The sequence below is a fragment of the Mytilus trossulus genome, chromosome 9 (assembly GCF_036588685.1).
Source record: "Mytilus trossulus isolate FHL-02 chromosome 9, PNRI_Mtr1.1.1.hap1, whole genome shotgun sequence".
NCBI lineage: Eukaryota > Metazoa > Mollusca > Bivalvia > Mytilida > Mytilidae > Mytilus > Mytilus trossulus.
Window position 1 is genome coordinate 74,687,829 of NC_086381.1, and position 22,380 is coordinate 74,710,208.

A 22,380-nucleotide genomic window follows, 5' to 3' on the forward strand; every position below is an offset into this window, starting at 1 on the left:
ACAAGTAATTCTAAATAATAATTTCAAGTAATCCTTAGTAATAATTTCTAGTAATTCTAAGATTAACTTTTAGTAATCCTAAGTAATAATTGTAAGTAATCCTTAATAATAATTTTAAGTAATTCATAGTAATAATTTTAAGTAATTCTTAGTAATAATTTTAAGTCATTCTTAATAAAAATCTTAGTAATTCAAAATAATAATTCAAGTAATTATAATTTAAATTAATCTGCTTAAAGTACACTAGTTCAAGAAAACAAAATCTAATCAATGAAATATTTATTCAAGAACAATTTAAGAGTAAATTATATCTCTACTGATTAATCCACACTCCCATAGATTTGTGTGCCATGTGTTTCTATTTATAGGCACTTATTTATAATATATTTATAGCTGGAAATAAAAAATTCTACACTGTTTTATTATAAATGTATATAATTTGAAATAGTAACATACCTTTTTAAAGAATGATAATATACTATATCCTTTGTTATAATCCATTTCTCTTGTTTGTTGTAAGTTAACATGGGCAATCTCCCCAGCATCTCTTTGTGTTACATTTTCATTTAAATGAATAAGTACACAAAGAGTAGCCAGAAACATGAAAACCCACAAAGTGTCCTTTTTGTAAGGGTCTCCTTACCTTTCATTTGTGTAACTCGTGTAAGTATTTCAACAAACTCTGTAAACTTTTGTTCAAATTCAAAACTGAATGAGCTCCAGCCAATTTTCAAAAATAGCTAACCAAAGTCAAATGAAACCTTAATTCGGATTGGCCGAATATTTTTTCAGTCTCAAATCAAAAACTACTTATTAAAAATACAGGGAATATTGTACAATTTTGTACATTTATAATAAATAGTTATTTTTTCTATTTTAGTAAAACTAAGTCATTTTACATTATGAAATTATATTAAACATAGATTTGAGGATATTTTGATATGAAAATAGGTTAAGTAGTGACTAGTAATTCTTATACTAAGTAATTCCTAGTAATGAGTAATAAAAAAGAATACTTAATTCAAGTAAAATATAATTACTTAGTAATATTTTTGTGTGTGTGATATACAGATGTATACACGTCAAATACATTGTAATTCTTGAATTTTTACAACAAATAATACTTAGCAATTTGTATTAAGAAATCAATAAACAAGAGCTAAACTCACAATAAAGACATCATTACAGCAAATGGCTAGATACCAAACACCAAAATTGATATCAATCAAATTGAAATCTTATCTAGACGCAATATTCAATTCAGAAGTTGTAAATATATAGAGTAAAATTATATAGTAATCATTTTAATTAACCTATCTAATCCTACCTAGTAATTAGAAGTAATTTTAGTAAATCATTTACTGCATTTAAGTAAAAATGAATTACTAAGTAATTTTTGAAATAGTTTTACTAAATTCAAGTAATCAATTTTTACTTAAAACTATTTGGATTACTTAAATCAAGTAAAAAATAAATAAATTAAGTAATTACAAGTAATTTCTTCAGAATATTTAGTAAAACTAAGTAAAAGTAAGTAATTGTAAGTAATAGTAAGTAAATATGTAAGTAACATAATTACTCAAAATGAGTAAAGAAAAATTACTAAGTAATTTTTTTTTAGTGTGCAGTTAACACCATTAGCTGATTATTTTAAGTTATAATACGACGGGTACCACATGTGAGCAGGATCCGTTTACACTTAAGAAGCATATAAGATCACCTCGGTTTTTTGTGGGGTTCGTGTTTTTTAGTCTTTATTTTTCTATGTTGTGTTTGGTGTCCTTTTTTGTCTGTTTGTCTGTTTCTTTTTCAGCAATGGCGTTGTCCGTTTATTTTCGATTTCTGAGTTTGAATGTCCCTCTGGTATCTTTCGACCCTCATTAAAGAAAAGTGACTATGCTCAATAGTCACACAATATGCATAAAGGTCAAGGTGCGATAATGCCTGTTTTTGCCCTCCCCCTATTTTCTTATTTTTCAAATTCTATTTTGGAAAGCTACTTATTATGTGAAAATATTCCCTTTGATGAAATGTAACAAAAATAGGCCTTGTAATACCTTGTCCTTTTACATGTTCATCATTTATATAGTAATGACAAGAAAGAACTAAAAGACATTTGTGAGATTTAGCGTTTGGAATACATGTAATGTTTGTGAACATTGAATCGATCTTTTCGGAGATTTAACTGTTAATGTGTTAATGGAAACGTAACCTTTTATATCAGTTAGCTTACAGTTCATGTTTTAATGATACACGTTAAAAACAGCTATCCATTTTGTTCTCATATGCAATTTACTTAAAATGACTTAATTTTTGTCCTCAGACTTAAAATTAAAAAGGATGTTTGAAATTATTTCAGACATAGTTTTGTTTGTGAAATGAAGTGATGTTTTCGACTTTGATAAGATAAGTTTCATTTAAATTTCTTTTTTGTTGGTATATACCGGTACTTGAAAACAAACACAGATCTTGAGATATACAGTAGTAAAGTACACAATACTTCAGATATACGGTACACTATTTAATATCTTACATTTCAGGTTCTGGGATTTGGCATAATACACGAATCTTTCTGAGAGGCAATATTGCGTTGATATAAAGTAACTGAAATGGCTGAGGCGTACCTGTCAACTGATGAAGAAAACTATGTGAGAATGAGTTTGTTAATCACTGGGGTTTCACCACGTGGTGTAAGAGCTTTGTTTGATAGTGAATTTGCACCAATATGCCTGGGTGCCTCAATAAAAAAAGAGTATACCAAACTGAAAGAACTTAAAACAAAGCACATAATAAACCAGTCTCAGTGGAATCTCCTGTTTCCAAAATATCCAGGTAGGCTTTTATTCTGCTCAATGAAATCGCCTATTACCACGACATCCTTTTAAGAAAAGAGATGTGTTTGAAAAAATGGACACACGTGTAAAACATCAAAAGAACAACAAACTATCTACATAAATAATAAAAACCTTTATACTATGCAGATTATTCGTGATAAAGTAGATGAAAAGTCACGATTTTTTTCTTGCCAAAAAATACAGATTGCTCATCTTCGTCAAAATTAAACATGCAAGTTATATTGTTTGTTCCACAAAACAGCCTCTTAAAGTCATTTCATGATATGCAGGATAAAGATACATATACTGAAGGTATGCATATTGTTCGAATCTAGATTTTCAATAGATCTTTTTCACAAATGACAGGCTTTAAAAATCTTGGATTAATTATTCATGGACTTTCTTACTAACACCTCGAACAGGTGTGTCTAACTAGAAATGTATAGAAAGCTGAATGTTTGTTTTTGTACCAAACGTTGCTTTTTGTCATAATTGTGATTTCTTGTTATTGCTTACACATGACAATATGCTGAAAATAGTTAAATGTATTCCCAAGTGACAAAATTCAATAGTTTCCATTTGATTCTAATATTTAAAAATCACTTTTAATCTAAGACAGACAATGTTTTCTCATCAGTGTGCTATTCATCATAAATAACTGTTAACTGGTTGGTTTGAGTCACATTCATGATTTCACCCCTTGAGGAATTTGTGTCATGAAGAAAATTAAAAAAACTAAATTAATCCGTGAACATTGACGATGATGATGTTTCAATGGGCATCCTGATTTCTATTGTAAGGCATAAATGTGAAAGGTCAATTATCCCTTTTATTGTTGGGCACAAAATTATTCCTAGGCACAAAAATGCGCATCTTGATTTTTGAAAAGTGTGATAAAAGATACCTATAATGCTATGGGTTATGGCAAAAATACATAGAAAATACTCTTTTGTCATCTTCCTGATTAAAATCCAATTTTAACAAATATATCCCTCTGGGGAGAGATGCTTTTATTACCATGTTGAGGGGTTGTTCCCAACCTGTGTAACGTTGAATTTATAGAATTAAAAAATATGTACATGTAAGTATGAGTAAGTAGAGTTGAGAGTCTATTCTATTTCAATATTCTTATATAATTACACTTTGTAGGGATGAATGGTTTCATTTTACTATTTATGACTGTGTTTCAGATATATATGTTTAGGACGATTCTTATTAAGTACCTCCAGAACATGTTTTGTTAACCCCAACTAGACAAACATCACCCTTAAGTATTTGTTTTAAATTTGTCCGCTCACTTATTTTTAGATGTTCCCGATTCAAAAACGTTTGACGTCACGTTAATGATAACATTACTTCGACATTTGACTCCTATAATTCCTCCTGTTGGTGGATATGACTGTTTACCACAAACAGCTGAAGTCACGCTAGGTGCTGATTTGTCAAGAATTAAGTATTACAGGAACTACTTGGCTCATCTAGATAATGGGAAAATAGACACTACATTCTTCAATACTGCATGGATTGATATAACTAGTGTATGTAATGCTATTTTTTGTATAAAAAATGGTTACTTTGCCTTTTGTAATCACTTATATCTGGTGATTTTAATTTTAGTTCGTTATAATGTTTTGGGGTTTAATAGGACGTCCATTTTTACTGAACTAGTACACATTTTTATTAAGGACCGGATATGGTCCGTCTCTGCTTCTGTGATTTTCTAGCTATGTTGAAGACCATTTGGTGACTTTGGCTGTTTTCTGATTCTTTGTTCGGGTTGTTGTCTCATTATATAAAAAAGAAGATGTGGTATGATTGCCAATGAGACAACTATCCACAAAAGACACAGACATTAACAACTGTAGGTCACCGTACGGCATTCAACAATGGGCAAAGCCCATACCACATAGTCAGCTATAAAAGGCCCCGATAAGACAATGTAAAACAATGCAAACGAGAAAACTAACGGCCTTATTTAAGAAAAAAAATGAACGAAAAACAAATATGTAATACAAAAAAACAAACGACAACCACTGAATTACAGGCTCCTGACTTGGGACAGGCACATACATTAATAATAATACATTACCCATTCCAATTCATACCTTTTCACTTTTCTATCTGTGAAATAAAGATTCATATAATATGCAACAGGTGCGAAAGATACCAGACACAACATTAAAAACTAAAGACTAATCAGCACGATCCTCGTCAAAACATGATAGGGTTGATCAGGGGGGATAGGCAGATCATGCTCCACATGTGGCACCCGTCGTGTTGCTCAAGATATTACAAACCCGGTACATAGTCTAATTCGGTAGATCAAATTCGTAAAAAGGGAACGGGATTGTGGTAACGATATAAGAAACATATCTCATATCATCCATGAAACGGCTATTCTATAACAATCAACCATGATGGCGTCCGTAAAAAATACGAAGGAATGATTTCAACTTCACCGTTTAGTACTTTTTGTTTAATAGCTGTCTCGTCAGCAGCAACCCTCTATCAAGAAAGTAATGATTGAAAATATAGGCCCGTGATTATCGTAACAATTGGGAGATATATATTTCGTATGCAGTCGCTGATGGAATGTTGCTACATAGAAGTAGTAAGTTCACAAATGAGAAGCTGAAATCCTCTCTTTTGTCGTAATTTTTTGTCAACCTACCGTCATTGTCGATTGCTCAATTTAAGTCAAAATGTGAGGTAGACTTAAATGAATCCTGTATCTCTAGTTCGATGGAAAAGATGCGTTCACTTTAGTCACCGAATTTTTAATTATTTAGTGATAACATCATCTTTTTAACGGAATGGAAAATTAAAGGATATTGCAAACTTTTTTCTACCTAAGATATTCCTGTTTGCAGCCAGCCTCATAATAAAAGAAAGTAGTCTACAAGAAAAGGGGCACAATTAGTTCAACCTGGGTGAAGTTTAGATTCTGACGTCATGTGCGCGATTGAACGTTTGAGCCATGTTGATCTAGCAAGTCGTATTTGGTACAACTTTATTGAATTGTGTGTCCTCAATGCTCTTTAACTTTGTATTTGTTTGGCTCTATAACTATCTTGATTTGAGCGTCACTGGTGAGTCTTTATGTAGACGGAACGCGCGTCTGGCTTACTTAATTATAATCCTGGTATCTTTGATAACTATTAATATATGCCTTTTTGTGCATCTTTGTCAAATAAGATAATCTGATACTATTGTTTATGATATTCGTATTCTTGTCTTTTAGTTTGCTAATGTGCGTTGTCTATATGCCTTTTGGTGTTACCTCGATAACTCTGTTGTAGGTCGTCTTTCATTTGTGAAATGTGCTTCTTTGTCTATATTCCTTTTTATTTTTCTTTCGTTATATACATGTATATGACGTGGCTCTATACTTAAATATTCCGTCATTGTACTATTGTACAATAGTAACATTGGGTATTCTCGTCTTTTTCTTTTCTTATACGCTTGGTCTGTATGCCGTTTTGTGCTTCTTTGTGACATGTGTGTATGTTGTTTTGTGATTATAATGATAGCACAATGTGGCTGCTGTATTATTGAAATTTTCACCTATTGTGTCTGTTTGTTATGTTCACACAGCATTGTGAATATAAAGAAATTTGATACGACCGTCATAAAAATGAGAGGTTTAGCTAGCTTTGAAACCAGGTGTAATCAACCATTTTGCACATAAGAAAATATCTGTACCAAGTCAGGAGTTTGACAGTTGTTATCCACCTGTTTAATGTGTTTTGGCTTTTGATTTAACCATTTGTTAGGGATTTTCTTTTTCGAATTTTCGTCGGAGTTTATTATTTATTTATATAAAAAATTGTGTAATATAAATAAATATCTCTTCATTTTTCTTTAACATTTTAGACCGCAAATATCTAACTTTACCCGAAAATAGTGTTAGTACTTTTGTGTTTTTTCAGGCCCTTGGTAGATTTGGAGGGCAGAAAATGAAAAAGGATTGTGAACAGTTGAAAATCAAACATCTAGATCAGACCAGCCATGAAATAATGAACGCCATCAGACATTCATCTGATGAAATCAGAGAATTGAAGGCATCAGTTGAATATTTGCAGTCGTCTGAAAAAGAAATGAAGACGTCATATGAATTATTACAAGAAAACTGTGAAGAAGTGCAGCATTCGCATGTAAAGCTTCAAAAAACAGTGACGTCCTATCAGCAGGATACAGTGCCTTGGAATGTAAGAGGTAAATCTATGAGGCTTATAATTTTCATACAATTGTGTAACGAACAGTTCATAATTCTTCTTTGTTTTTTATCCCGGTGTGCTGTACTGGAGGTGACGTTGTTATTCTGTGGTGTACATATTGTTTTAGGCCAAGTCAGTAAGCACTTAGCTTCATAAGGAATGTGATTTTTTTTAATTCACATAAAAACTATGCTAAATCATAGGAAATATAACCTAAAAAACATTTTTTACCATATTTGTGCAAATATCGTACTTAAACTGTTTCCATAGTAACTAAGCTCATATAGCATGCTATATAGTCTATAACTTTGGGAAAATCATCAAAAATATGGCATTTAAGCATGTCAAAACAACAAAGAAACTGTAGATAATATTTATTTTCAATAATTCCCATAAGGATATGATCAATTATAACAAATAACAATATGCCAGTTGTAACTTTATATATTATTTTGTAGTTGCTATGGTAACTTGAAGAAAACATGTGTTTTCGGTTAAAAATCAAGAAAAATGCGTTACAATTGTTCAAGTCCCCTGCTTAAAAACGCAACAGAGCTGACTTTTCTAAAACACATTTTCTTGAAGCAAATTAGCTGTACTATCAACTTATCAAATAAAATTTGGTAGCCCATGATCTAAAAGAAAAAAAAATTTAACAAAAAATTTCCATTTTTTGGGTAATTTCACAAATTGATCAGGAAATATTTGGATACAATGTGATGACCTACAATATTTTTTTTGTCATTTTAGTAAACATTTTAAATGGAAAACATAACAGGGTCAAGGACAATATGATAACAGTCATTTTCACAAGTAAAAAAAGCCCATAGCAACTGGATTTACACCATAGCAACATTAAAAACTACCTTTGAACCAGGCCTATGTTGCTTAAATTTTAATTTCTGGTCATGTTCAAATGTTTTATCATGTATCTAGAAAGTATTTACAAGCAACATTGAATTACAACAATACTACAAAAAAAAAATATGACCCAACAGCCCTTTTAGCCATAACAAATATTCCATTTCAACATAATTGGTGTTCAGTAAAAGAAGTTTTTTGGTAAAAAATCACATTTTTTTTTACATACATGTAGCAAGGTATGATAGTTGTTTAAAAAAAAATATATACATGCAATGTCAGAAGATAACATCTGCACTGAAAGCAGCAAAAATGAAATACTAAGCAACATTTAAATTACCTTAACAACAGAGTAAAGTGTTTGCTAAAATTTTCAATCTTTTAATGTCACTTTGGAATTGCACCATTTTTTTTTATAATATTATTAAACAAGGTGTTCACATTTAATCCTGTATTCCATTAACAGTAAACACAATCAATAACAACCTGCACATCTTTCTTCAACACGGTTAGCTGTGAAAGTCCATACTTTATCAATCATTGTCAGCACAGAAGGTACACATTATCTCAATTAACTTTTTTGATATTCACAAAACCATGCTAAAATTTACAAACACGAGATTGTACCACTTTCTTTTAAAAATCAAGACAAAATAAGCCATGGCATGTGTTCATTGCACAAAAATGTATTTGTTTTACCAAAACCAGCTTGATCACACATCAAATTACATAAATACCTTAAAATTGCATCATCAGATGATACTATATAATAGCATCAGTTTTACATCAATTGGGACTTAATGTTGTTTCTGCTTAGTTCATTCACAATTTATGTAAATGGTTTTGATCTTCATATATTTAGTAAACTCATGTCTATTGTTGAAGGCTGTATTATTCCATTTTTGTATTCATAATAATAGTGGGAGTGAATTAGCTTTGTATTAAATATATTTAAGGGCAGGTAATTTTTTTACAGATAGTTGATCAGGTTTTTGGTCAATTCATCATCTACTAATTATTCAACTGAATATTTCTAAAATTGCAATTTTAACCTCAGTGATAATTACATCAGATATTTGTTAGATATCTTTCCATGAAGAAGTGAAATAATGCTATATAGGTCTATTGTTGGTTAAATATATATATATAAGGGTATGATTTTTTTTAATATTCAAAATACATGTATAGGAAAAAGCTGTGGTACTGGATATTTTGATGTCAGATCTAGAGCTTTTCACAAAAAAGATGAAAGTTTCAAATCAGATATTTGCTACTTGATGTTAAACTTACATCAAACAAACTAAAGTATTATTTTTTAAGCATTTATAGAGAAGATTTTTAAAAATTTAAACTACATGTATCAATCAGATCAGAGGTATTGGAAAAAGACCAAAAATGTTAAATGTTTACTGTACAGTATTTGCTAATACAGTTAGCTGAGACATCTCAGTTCTTGATTCTTCTGCTATCATATCACAATCGTCATAAACAGTATTTGATGCTTGTCTTTTTTTTAGTGAAAGTCTGCTAAAAAAACTAGCAATTTGAGAAGGAGAAAGAAAGTGTTCAAGTTGAAATTTCCGGATGCCCTTACTGTTCTTTACATGTCTCATCTCTTTTGCCACATCATCTGGGTCACACTTATATCCAGTAGATTCACCAAACTGAAATTTCTCTGTCATGTATTCTATTTGCTCTTTTGAAAATCTCTTTACCTCTCGCTTATTCTTTAATGCCCATCCTTTCTTTAATGTAGATTCTGCTTGTAATGCATGTGTTGTACCAGAATGAAGTACTTTTTCAGCAGAACTTTTGCTTTCCATTAAAGAAGCATGTGTGATTTGTGTACGCTCCTTTATATTCAAATTATTCTTAGGGAAGGTATGTTTACCTCTGTCGAGGTGGTTACATAATTGTCCATATTTCAAAAATGTTGCAATGCAACCGTCTTCAGGACATGTAAATACATTACTACAAATGTTGTCTTCTTCTTCGAGCTCTTCATTTCTAGTTACAGGTACTGGAATGCTTGTATTCAAGGATGATTGAGCAATGATTCTCCATATCACAGTACTTTCACATTTTTTAACAATAGATGGAATTTCATTTAAAGATTTGGAAGAGAAAAATTTGCCAATGCCAATTTCAAATTGCTTCCAAGCTGTAATTTCATTGTTTGAAAAGAAAAAATTGTACATAAAACTTATATTTTCAATCTTGGATGTTTTTAAACTTTTGATGGGACTAGGTGGCAATGCAACAACTACTTTAACATTTTTCATTGTTTTTTCTACAGCTGACTTGAATTCTATAGCTGTTATTACATTATTGCCTTCATTTACATATCTTCTTATGCATGCTTTGACATGGGCAGCCTTTCTGTCACAAATTGACTTTCCACCTTGTGGATCAGAAAAGTCCATCCTATTTACTTTTATATTGTACGGATTGTCATTCAGAGCAGTGACTGACAATATGCCATATGATGAATGGTAACATCCAGCATTGTCCGATCTTAAATACAGAGTGTCAACGTTGTTGTTAGTGGAATTGACATGGTGTAGTAGGTCTTTCAATATAGCATTAGAAGTGACAGCATCTTGCGTAGCAGTATCAAAGATGTGCAGAACTGTCAAACTGTTTTTTCCTTCTTTTTCTTGGAATGTTATGACACTGACATGCCAGGAAAGACCACGTTTGGCAAACCAATTAGACTGAGATTCTCTGAAAAATAAATTTACTTTGAAAAACAAAAAATAGCACAAACACAGGGTGTTCAAGTAAAATATGTATGTTAAGGTGCCTTTAACAATTTAAAAAAAATATTGTGCTAGCATATTTATAGGTGGGGTTGAGCACACACAAAACTGTAAAACACATGTCCTGTCATATGTTTTTGTGCCTGTCCAAGAATGAGAACCTGTAATCCAGTGAACTAAGATTGGGTTGATGTCTGCTATTTTTTCTCTTTTATTATGTGTACATGTTAGTTTTCTCTGTTGCATTGTTTTGCATATTGTCATACCAGCCCTTTTCTAGCTTACAATACATTATAGATTATGTCCATTGTTGAAGGCTGTAACCTGTATCTGTAAGCATCTTTGTCCTTTTGATCTAATTTGGATAGTATTTAATCACATCTCCTTATTTTTAAACAGAATGTGTGAAAAGTATTGATTTTCAAATGCAGAAACTAAAAATATAGACATACACAAAGGCTAGTCATTTTCTATCTAGACAGAACACTATAAAATCTTTATGACCAACTCACATTTTTTGGTCAGATTGTAGATTGTATAATGAAACTATGTATGCATCTATAACTTGTTGGACTGATTATCTAAATATTGATGTAATTGTTACATAAAATATGGCAATTATAGTTGTAGAAGAAATGTGAAAATATAGTCTATATCATGTGGCTAAAAAAGTATTTGCAAACAGGAAGTAGTTCTATGGCAGTTCCACATTTACAACTCTTCATTGTCATTAGTTGCAGACCAAATATGAATTCATTTAAAATACATTTAATTTAATAAAACACACATATATATATATAAAACATTTATATACCTATACTGTAATGGAAGAAATTTCATTGCCCAGTCTCTTTCAATTAAAGCTTCATTTGGTTGCAATGTGTCTAAAACTTTCCCCCTTGCCCTGTCTTGGTTGACAGATCTCACAATGTGTTTCTTCCACTCTATAATTGTTTTAATACCCTGTAATTAAATAAATAAAAATGTGTCAAAGTCTCAAAATAGCCAGGTTGCAAAATATATGACTTATCAATGTAGAATGTTTACTATGTAACTGCAATTACATCAAATATAAAAAAGAAGATGTGGTATGATTGCTCATGAGACAACAACTAACCACGAAAGATCAAAATGACACAAACATTAACAACTATAGGTCACGGTACGGCCTTCAACAATGAGCAAAGCCCATACCGCATAGTCAGCTATAAGTTTTACAATTTACTGAAAAGTTACCTCTCAAATCTGGACAAATAAGAAAAAAAACCTCAAACAATTCCTTAATATCAGGCAAACAATTTCATCATAAGTGCAGTCTTCCTTTTAAGTTTAAGGGATCTAGGTAGAAAACTCTAGTAGTTGGCTACACAAAATTTGTACTCTCTTTCACAAATTTTGCTGAACAAAGTTCCAAACTCTTAATGAATGAAAAATCATTTAATGCTGCTATTCGGGATTGTGATTATGATTAAAATTGTGTACATGATATGGGCATGTGCAAAAGTCTTTAGTAGTTGGGGCTAAATAATTTTGAACATTTATCATTTTTTTTTGCTACATTTTTAAATGTATCCTAGTGCATGTAGTGTGTAGACACTGTCCAATATAAAAAAAAAAAAACAAATAGTGCCCTATATATTGTTGAATAAATACCTGTACAATAATGTATTTTGTGTCATCTTGTTGTTCTTGGTTTGTATATGTTATGCTATCTGCAGCATCCTCTATCAATTTCAAAGTTGTGGTCAGAGCTTCACAGTCATTACAAGAAAGATGATGGGTATGTGTACATTTACTACAGAAACTGTTTTCTTCAGATGACAGGCCAAATCTGCCACAATGATCAGGAACTTCTGAGTCCAAACTAACATGTAACTGAAAAACAAAAAATATACTGTAAGCTTTACCTTTAAAGATAGTAAAGCAGTACGAGACTGAAAGTTTAAAAAAAGCCTCACTTTTGAAGGACGTACAGTGACATACACATGATACAGATGTAATTGTTTGTGTCAGTCTTCACTTGAGGAGAGTTGTCTCATTGGTAATCCTACCACATCTTCATTTTTTATATTTCGTATACACAAATACAACAATTTCTTATATTTTGGTATGCACAAAGAAATATGATAAAAATATCAACCAGATTCTCAAATTATTTACTAAATAATTACTGACAAATCATTAATTAGCTGAGTGTCATATAATTTGTTTTTATTGAAACATACATGTACCTGGCAGTCCTTTATTTATTGTAAAAGTTTGACTGCATTTAAAAATAAGTTACAATTATGACATATATACAACATTTGAACGAGATCCATCAAGAAATGAAGGTTATTAATACAAAAACCTATCTGGTCAAAACAAAATGGTTGAAGACAAGTGGTCTGACAGACAGGTCAAAATTATGTTAATGATGATCACTATTTGTAATTCACCAATCTTTTACCCTTTTCTGAAACAATAGTGTAACATTACAAATAGAAAGGGTTCATAATATAGAAATACCTTGTAGTGCAGTTTTAAATACTGCTTCCCTTCCATGAGCTGCTTGCTGATCTTTTCTGCCCATTCTTGTCCTTTACCTCCTTTTCCTAATGTCATTACCACACTTTTCAGGTTATCGAAAGCCTGGCTACCATCAGCAGCAAAATTGTCTAAACCTTTCATGGACTTTCTCACATTAGGCTCAATGGCTTCAAGCAGTCTCATGTAAGTCCTTTCAGATAGAATATCAGCGTTCTGGGTTTCTTCACAATACTTTAAATACAGTGTTACTGTTCTTGTACGTACACTATTTAGAATAATCTTAGGAACTTTGAGTGTAATACCAGATGAGATTTTATAAGTGCATTCTCCAAATGGTGAATCAGTCATTATAGCTGGTGAAAGTATGAACTCTAAAAAGTTTTCTATCTGTTGAATAGTAGCCTTTTCTCTAAATTGTTTTTTCTGTAAAACTGGCTTGCCAACACCAACAACCTCAGCATGTTTACGAGCAGATGAAAATTTGTATCTTGACAAATCTGGAATATAGTCTTTGAGTTGATTGTAACTGTAATCTTGTACTAGAAGAGAGAGAATTTGTCTCTGTGTTCCCCAACTTGACATACTGCTATATGCTTTTGAAAATGACTCAAGAGTCTGATCTTTGTATGCATTAGATTCATATAGAACCTCCTCAAATAGTGATTCCTGTTGTGGAACCAATATACCAAGTACACTGTGCATTATTCTTTTTGCTTTCCCGACATAATCATTTTTTGTCCTCTCAGATGCAAGATCAAAGTCAACAGTTAACGTTTTTTTCACAGGACTTATATCTACTGTTTCCAGAAAAGAATTCAGTGACATTTTCCTTTTTCTTGATGGACTTTCCTGTGAATCTTGCCACTCTGAATATTGAGATGACTGTGAATACACAGATTCTGATATGCAGTCGTCCATGCTGTCCATGCTAAGGCAGTCTGTTTGCAAATTTTCCTGAAACAGATGTAAATTATTTAATTTCCAATTTCACACGTATCAAATTCAAAAACAATTTAAGTCAATATATCTGATAGAATTGAATATTAAAAAACCCATACTCAGTGCCTTGCAAACCACTTTGATAATTGCATGTCCCATTAAAGATTAATCAAATAGTTTTGAAGCAGAAAATGTTATCACAACATACAATTTGCTTAAAATATGTGGTTTTGTTTCAAATATATATGATAAACATGATTTAATGGTTTCTTAGTTGAATAAACACTAGAAAACATTGAAAACGAAAATTTTCATTTCATATGGTTGAAGAGTAAGTAAATCAATATCAAAATATACATGTATAAAATTTGCATACCCTACAATTATAAGTACCCATTATGAATTTAAATATACAGTACTATCATTACAGTCTGAACCAATGAGCATATTGTGTCATAAATGAAAAGACAAATGTCATTGATTATTGAAATTGAATTTTTAAAAAGTCAATCAATTAAGAGTTATCTCCCCATGACTATAAATAAATTAGAGATTTTTTTGGCATGTCTTTTATTTGAAGCCTAGTTATAAATATGATTGTAATCATTAATTTGATTTCATCTGTTATAAAAATAGAGCCTCTAAAGAGCCTGCATCACTCAAATAATTCTATGTGCATAATTAGTAATAGACTCTCTCTTACAAACATTGCAACTAGAATAGAATTAATGACATCCATCTTTTATAGTTAGAAATAATAAACAGAGGACAACAAAGAAAAACAAGTACGGATAATGAAGGCCATAGACTAAATAAGCTTACTTGGCCTGTGGGTCAGGTGAGCGAAAAAAGTTATCGAATTATATAACCATGAACAATTTTTCAATAGCAATTTGTTACCAGCAAGACACAAGTCTAATATTTCAACTATTGCTGCTTTCTGTATAAATCTCAATCATTTAGGAGACAACCAGGTGTATACAGTTGCAAGCAGTCTACCATCAAATGGTTTATTATAAATAATTATATAGACTACCAAAATGTGATTGAATATGATGACTATTACCTCATCAATCTGTAAAAATGCAGCTTTCTTTGCACCCTGTACTGTCTGTTTGCATTGTGTGACTTCACCATAACCATCAATTTGTGAAATCTGTAAAAGAAAAATACCTTTACAACTATTTTATCATTTTTATTAGTCCCTACTGATGAAGAGTAGGCGACTTTAGGTTTGTCTGTCTATTTGTCTGACAAGTTTTTAACAATTTTTTTCTTCATGCTTGAAGATAATGATTTGATAATTGGTATATATTTGTTTATCATGAGATCAAGTTTGAAATTTTGTTCCGGTCTGATGATTTTGTACAGAGTTAAGTTCCTTTAACTTAGAAAATTTACTAAAATAATGAGTGTTCTGCCTTTTTTTTTTACCCGGTATGGGACTTTCTATTGCCATGCAATAGTCACAGCAATAGTCACATAATGCATGTTACCATATAATATGGTTATCATCAGTTTTACAGGACATAATGTGTGTACCATGTGGAATATAGACATAGAGTAACCTCTTTGGTTTTATGATTACAGGACTACAGAATGTATATATTATACTATTGTTCTTAAAACAATTGTATAAAAGACTTGCCTCTTCTTTTGTTTCTTCCATTATAAATTCAGCATTTGTAGACTCAGAAGCTTCAACATTGCAATTACTATTCATGCTACTTGAAGGCTGAAAAAAGATAACAGAGTGAAAAAGATGAACACACACATTTATCTCATCTTTACAACTTTAAACTGACCATTATTACTTATAGCTGACTAAACGTATAGGTTTTCTCCTTTTTATTACAAACTTGGTAAATGGTCTAATTTGGTAGGTCATATTCATGAAAAGGGAAGGGTATGGAAGTTACAATATAAGTTGCATATCTAATATCATCTGTGATACGGTTATTGAACTTTGGTGGATAGTTGTCTCATTGGCAAACATACTGCATATTTTTATTTTCATTATGCCATATGTCTATGTAGGTGACATAGAAGGATAATAGAGAAACCAAAGAAGGTCATTGACTGAAATGTCTTACAAAATGGTTTAATTATTATAATAACTGTAAATACTAGTATATAATAAGGGGTGGGTAGATGAATCATTGTCCATTTAATGTTCAAAGTCCATGGGAAAATATTACATGCATATCTAGACGAGAAGATGTTAGTGGATATTATTATGAATCCTGCTCTGAACTAAATCAACAAATGAAATTCAAATCTTAAGTAAATATAAATTTCAATACTTTAATAAATATTAGCTATCAGCTGAATTATAAATTACAGCTATTTTCCTAATACAAGTAGAGCAAAACTTTGGTTAGCTCGATTGCTTTGTTTGTATATGGTACAATCATATTAGAATATGATATTTACAGGTTAAACTTTGCCTATAAATTTATTGTTATAAGATGTCAATCTTGTCTACAAATCTTGTATAAACAATTATACAAACAAAGCAAGCAAGCCAACCAAAGTTTTACTTTGCAAGCATTAGGAAATCAGCTGTAAAGGTTTTATCTTAAGCCCTATTGCAATAATGAGTTAAATGAACCTGTCAGTATAGAAAGTTTAATGTGCTTCAGTCAGTATCCCATTGTGTCAAACAATTGAAACATGTTCCATTATCACACGTATCTAGTAGGAAATTATATGAAGGAGCAGACGTACAAATCTAATATAGGTGGCATAGTTACCAATGCAACCTGAATATCAATCTAGTACTCCAGATAAACAGATCTATGTTGCTTCCAATAATCATAAGTAGGCCAATATTTTTTTGGGTGATAATTCTTCTTAAAAAGCAATAATGACTTAACAGGAACTGATTTAAAGCAAAAGAGCACAGAACGTTAAATTTTTTTTTTTGATAGGAATAGAACATACTGGTAAGAAAATTTTCATATCCTTGTTTTGACTTACATTTGGTTCAACTCTGTTTTCCTTGTCTGCCATTCTTTGAACAAGTTCTTTTCTGCATCTTGAACACACCCCTGTAAAATTGAAATTGAAAATTTAATTGTAGCAAGAAAGCATATTTCAAGACATTCATTTTCATTTAAAAAATAAGAATGATCATATGGCTGATTCACTTCTCCTGGCTCCTTGGGCTAATTTGCTTATAAATGATAGTACAAAACGGGTGGTTCATTTTTTTTATATGCATGTCCCAAGTTAGGTACATCGTTAGTAGTTTTTGCATGTTTATTCTTTTATGTTCTTAAAATTTTTTCCTGTGGAGATTTTTTTGTGTACAACTTTTATAGACTTGGGATGATGTCTGACATATTGTTGAAATGTGTAATTTGGTGAAGATTGTATGTTTACCTCTAGTCTAGATGTATGTGTTTACATTTGTTATTGGGGGTCTGTCTAATTTAGCTGGGGTAGCTTATTGTATTCAGTGACACAATTTCTGATAACCAAATGTATGTCTGTATCAGGATCAAAATGACATGTACATCAGATTTTTTGTTCAAAGAGTCACATGCAGACTACCAAGTTATTGGTACTAGCTCACATGAACATTTGATTCATATATATGAGCTGGCAATTGGAACAGCAACAAAATACATGTAAGCATGCACAAACCTGATCCAATTCCAAGTAGGACATGATGATATTTCTTGAGAAAAATAGACTGCTCCTTTGTGATAGTGCCTTTCAAGTTGCTCTTACTGTTTGTACATTTCCATCCTATGGAACATAGTGTACTTGGTCTCCAACCAACACCAAGAGCAAACCTTTAAAAATTGAAAAATTAAAAGGTAATAACTTACTAGAACAATAAATTCTATGTAAAAATCACAACAAAAACAGCCATGATATCGAGTCAGAAAAAATCTTGTTATTACTTCAGTACAGATTGTTCATTTGAGGGTGGATTGACTTTTTTTCTTCTAAAAACAACTTATTTTTTAGACTCAAATAAATACAATGATCTAGTTACCCTAATCTTTATAGCACACCTCAATTTTTTTTTCTCATATACATGGGGTCATTGCACAAATCCTATCAGGAATGTGGTAATTGACATTTTCAGCAGTTACAACTTTAGAAAATTAATCATAATTTGGATAGACAAGGGCTCAAGTTCTGGAAAGTTATTCTTATTCTTAGAATAAAAGTAGCCTAGGTACCTGTGTTTCGGGCATATAGTTAGCGTATCATCATCTTCCTCAAAAAGACCAGCTCTTATCTTCAATAATGAACTTTCACTGTCAATACTCCTACGACTTATTGAATATTTGTAAAGATGCGAGTCCACTGAATCTTTACAACAAGTTAGTGGAAGAATTCGACTTGGCCAGGTCTTTTTATATTCAATTAAGCCACACTGCTGTACTGTTGAATTAACAAAACTGCAAACAAATTGTGACTCGCCTGTAAATACAAATACATGTATGAATATCATAATGTGAATGTATTTAAGAGAAGTTTAGTTAACAATGGTTAATAATAATTTGTTTTACACCTTTTAGCAAACTTTTATGCAGACTTTACTATATTATAATACAGTATTGTCAAATGATTGTGTTTTGCTCATTGTTGAAGACAATATCAAGTGAATTTCATTTGATTAATTATACTCTATGTTATTTGTACAAGCTGGTCTTATTGGCAATTATAATCACATTTATAATTGCTACCTAGATCATATACTGTAAATTCAGAAATTATTGCGTGCATTTATTTTTGCGATTTTGTCATTTTACACTTGAATGCGATTTTAATTTTTACGATTTTGAGAAAAGTCATGCTTAATTCAGTTAAAATTTTACAAAATGCGAGTTTTAATTATTGCGTTTACAACTCAGTCGCATTATTCGCAATAATAAAAACCTCGCAATAATTTCTGAATTTACAGTAGATGAAACAATTTAAGATTGTTTTCCCTTCATGATTAGAATAGGTAACTTATCAACTAGTTTGAACTCATATAAGCAACACGACTGCTGCAAATGTGGACCAGGATCTGCTTACCCTTCTGGAGCACCTAGTTTCACATCAAAATTTAGTGGGGTTTGTGTTGCTCAGTCTTTAGTTTTCTATGTTGCTTTTTATGTACTTATGTTTGTCTCTTTCTTTTTAAGCCATGGTTTATTTTCAACTTATGAGTTTGAATTTCCCTTTTGTATCTTTTTCCTTTTGATCTATTGAATAATAATAATATTTGTATTTTAAACAGTAAGCTATGGACAAATTAGATAATTTGCATAAAAATAGAATGGCATGAACTATATACTTTCAATAACAATGAAATTAGGGCATTTTTGGTAATGCATGTTTCATTATCATGAGTATAATACATTATTCTGATTGGCTAACTGCACACCACATGATTGTTATTCCTCAAGCAATTGCATTACACAATAAAGCATATATCAGTCATAATAACACAAGGTCCCACAATAAAGTCCACACTCAGGTGAATTAAATAAAAAAAAAAATGATATGACTTGTGGTTTCTTTATCCTAGCTTAAAAAAGTAATTATAAGAATTGCATGCTTCTTTTTGTAACTTATAGGGTTGTAAAAGCTTTGACTGTGCCCAAATTTTGGAATGAAGAGCTTACACACTTCATACAAAATGTACTTTGGTCAACACTTTTACATCCTAAATGAAGTTACAAAAAGAAGCATTCAATTCTTAAATAAATTTAAATATTTCACACTATAATGATCATGTGTACTGTACTACAAGTCAACATGCACAACTTGGGGGTAAATTTACCTTTAACTAATAATCTTCAACCTGATATGGAACAGAGCATCTAACATATGTACAGGCTTACAAATTAACAGACATACATACAGACCAGAAAACATAATCACCATCATAGGCACAGTGTAAAAAAATAACCATTGTTTAAACAGCTATGTGAACCTCTAGTCCAAATAGTTATGACATCTGGCAAGGCTTTTTAAAAAAATTTCTGGGAGTAGGAAGGCGTCCCAGAAAAAAAATAGCCTTTCCAGACGTCATCATTATTTGGACAAGTCAACCTCTAAATGTTTTTTGCCTAATTGAGTTATTGGGTTGATGTCCTCCTTGACCTGGCTTTTTTCTATTATTTACATTATAGACCAAAAAGTTATAACAAGCATGCATGAAGTCTTTAGTCTCAGCATGTGTCTCATATTATATTATAAACATATGTGCATGCAAAAATGATAAACCTGATTGTTATTTTTAAGCCCTTTTAATTCATCATGTTCATAGGTATAGGAAGATATGGTGTGAGTGCCAATGAGACCACTCTCCATCCAAATAACAATTTGAAAAAGTAATCCATTATACATGTAGGTCAATGTAAAGTAAACCATTATAGGTCATAGACATGATAAAAAAAATATTGCGTTAAATAAATAGGGTGGGCATCTTTAAATAACATATATATTAAAAGAAAAAGTTTGAGTCAGGATTCCTATGATAAATCTCATTATTGTGCTCTTTCCAATAAAATATTGAATTGAATTATGAATGATAAATTTACAAAATATATTTGTTTGTTGTTTGAGATTTCAAAATCACCCCCCCCCCCCCCCAAGTTTACTAACATCCATAATCTGACATATTATCTAAAACTTACCATTGGCAGATCAATAGGGGGGTCAGGGGTTTGGAACCCTCTTTTTTTTATGACAATCAATGGTGAATGCATTTGAATGGGAGCATATAGTTGGACACCCCTTTTACTCTGGGCTGGGCCCCCCTTTTTTAAATGGTTGGATCCTCCCTTGTTTACACTGAAGGAACAGTTATCACCTTCATTATGACATCATGATTATATTCAGGGACAAAGTCAGTCATTAGTTTAGAACTATCTTTTGAGAAACTTTTTTATTACCAATACCATGTTATAGTATACATGTTATACAGACTTTTAATGTTAATATGAATTTTAAAGAAACTTACAGGCATTGTTTTCTGTCATGTTTAATAACGATTCCTCCTCCTGTTCCACATTATCATTGCTTCAGAGTGTGAAAAACAAAACCGTCTGCTTGTCTGCTTGTTGACAATGACAATCTTGTCAACTTCCTGTGCATTTAGTTTATCTCTAGGCGAAGAGTTCAATCAGGGGAGATAATCATCTTCAATACAAGCACTTTTAGTACTATGTTCTGAAGCAAATTTTGTCTTTTCTAGTTGCTGGCTACCAATTTTTATTTTTGAACTTATTAGTCCAAATTATTCATTTTGGAGTACATATCGAATATTTCCACAACTGTGTTGCGTTTTTGAGTTTTATCATTTCACAGAAGTCAAGAAAAATTCTGATTTCGAATCAAAAAGGACCATTTTATCTAACAAACAACAAATTAACACATATTTTTGGGCTATTAATCACTATGAACACTTGAAAATGTCACATACAATCAGCCTGAGCAATATTTTTTTTATTTGTTATCTATATCAAAATAAAACACAATACTGTAACAATTCACATTTTTCAACAAAATTGTTTATCCGTTACCATGGAAACAGTGGATATACAACTTCAGTAACATGTATATGAATTACCAATCATATATGCTACCATATATCAAAACATCAAAAGGAAATATTTTTTTTCACTTTCCGGTCATAATATGGACAATACTTATAGTATAACTAATCGCCGTATTTGAATATCAAAAAATAATACAACGCGTGACCGAACGACGCATGGATTAAACGAGTGCGCAGCACGAGTTTAATCCATAGCGGCGTTTGGTCACAAGTTGTCTTATTTTTGATATTCAAATACGGCGATTAGTTATACTTTTTATTACATTGTCAAATTGCTTTTTTTACGAAATTAATGTACAAAATGTAAGGAACTATATGTTTTTCCTACGCATGTTTTGTTTCGACGTTATCGACGTCTTGACAACGCCTATTGTTGTATGACGTCAGAGAGTGAAATAACCACTTTTATTTCACATGTGAAATTATCGGTTTTTATCTAACTGGGAAATCAATGTAATTCATTGCAACAAATGTAATAATTGATAGTTACTGACACTGTCTCTTAACATGTTCTCTAATTTTGTTTATTTATGTTTTTCTCTGTCACATGTTTTCTTTAGTTTATCTGAAACGTAATGTTGTCATTTTAGCGGTATTTTTAACATTGCCATATAAGCGGGATGTTTTGTCATAAAACCATGTTCGAATCACCATTTTTGTCTAAACAT

General features: G+C 31.1%; 2 protein-coding genes across 2 annotated transcripts; one reads left to right on the top strand and one right to left on the bottom strand.

The window, feature by feature from the left end:
• Positions 1-2,609: 2,609 nt before the first annotated feature.
• Positions 2,610-7,526, top strand: LOC134684932 (E3 ubiquitin-protein ligase DZIP3-like). The gene is made up of 4 exons (XM_063544250.1): positions 2,610-2,832; positions 4,143-4,372; positions 6,764-7,049; positions 7,510-7,526. Exons 1-4 carry the CDS (start codon positions 2,610-2,612, stop codon positions 7,524-7,526), a joined length of 756 nt encoding a protein of 251 aa, XP_063400320.1.
• A 1,792-nt stretch (positions 7,527-9,318) lies between these two features.
• On the bottom strand, positions 9,319-21,553 carry LOC134684933 (uncharacterized). Its single transcript, XM_063544251.1, has 10 exons — positions 21,116-21,553; positions 18,336-18,579; positions 17,788-17,939; positions 17,119-17,189; positions 15,788-15,874; positions 15,206-15,295; positions 13,180-14,154; positions 12,325-12,546; positions 11,486-11,634; positions 9,319-10,636 (listed from the first exon to the last, which is right to left on the bottom strand). Exons 1-10 carry the CDS (start codon positions 21,132-21,134, stop codon positions 9,319-9,321), a joined length of 3,327 nt encoding a protein of 1,108 aa, XP_063400321.1. The 5' UTR covers positions 21,135-21,553.
• Positions 21,554-22,380: the final 827 nt, after the last annotated feature.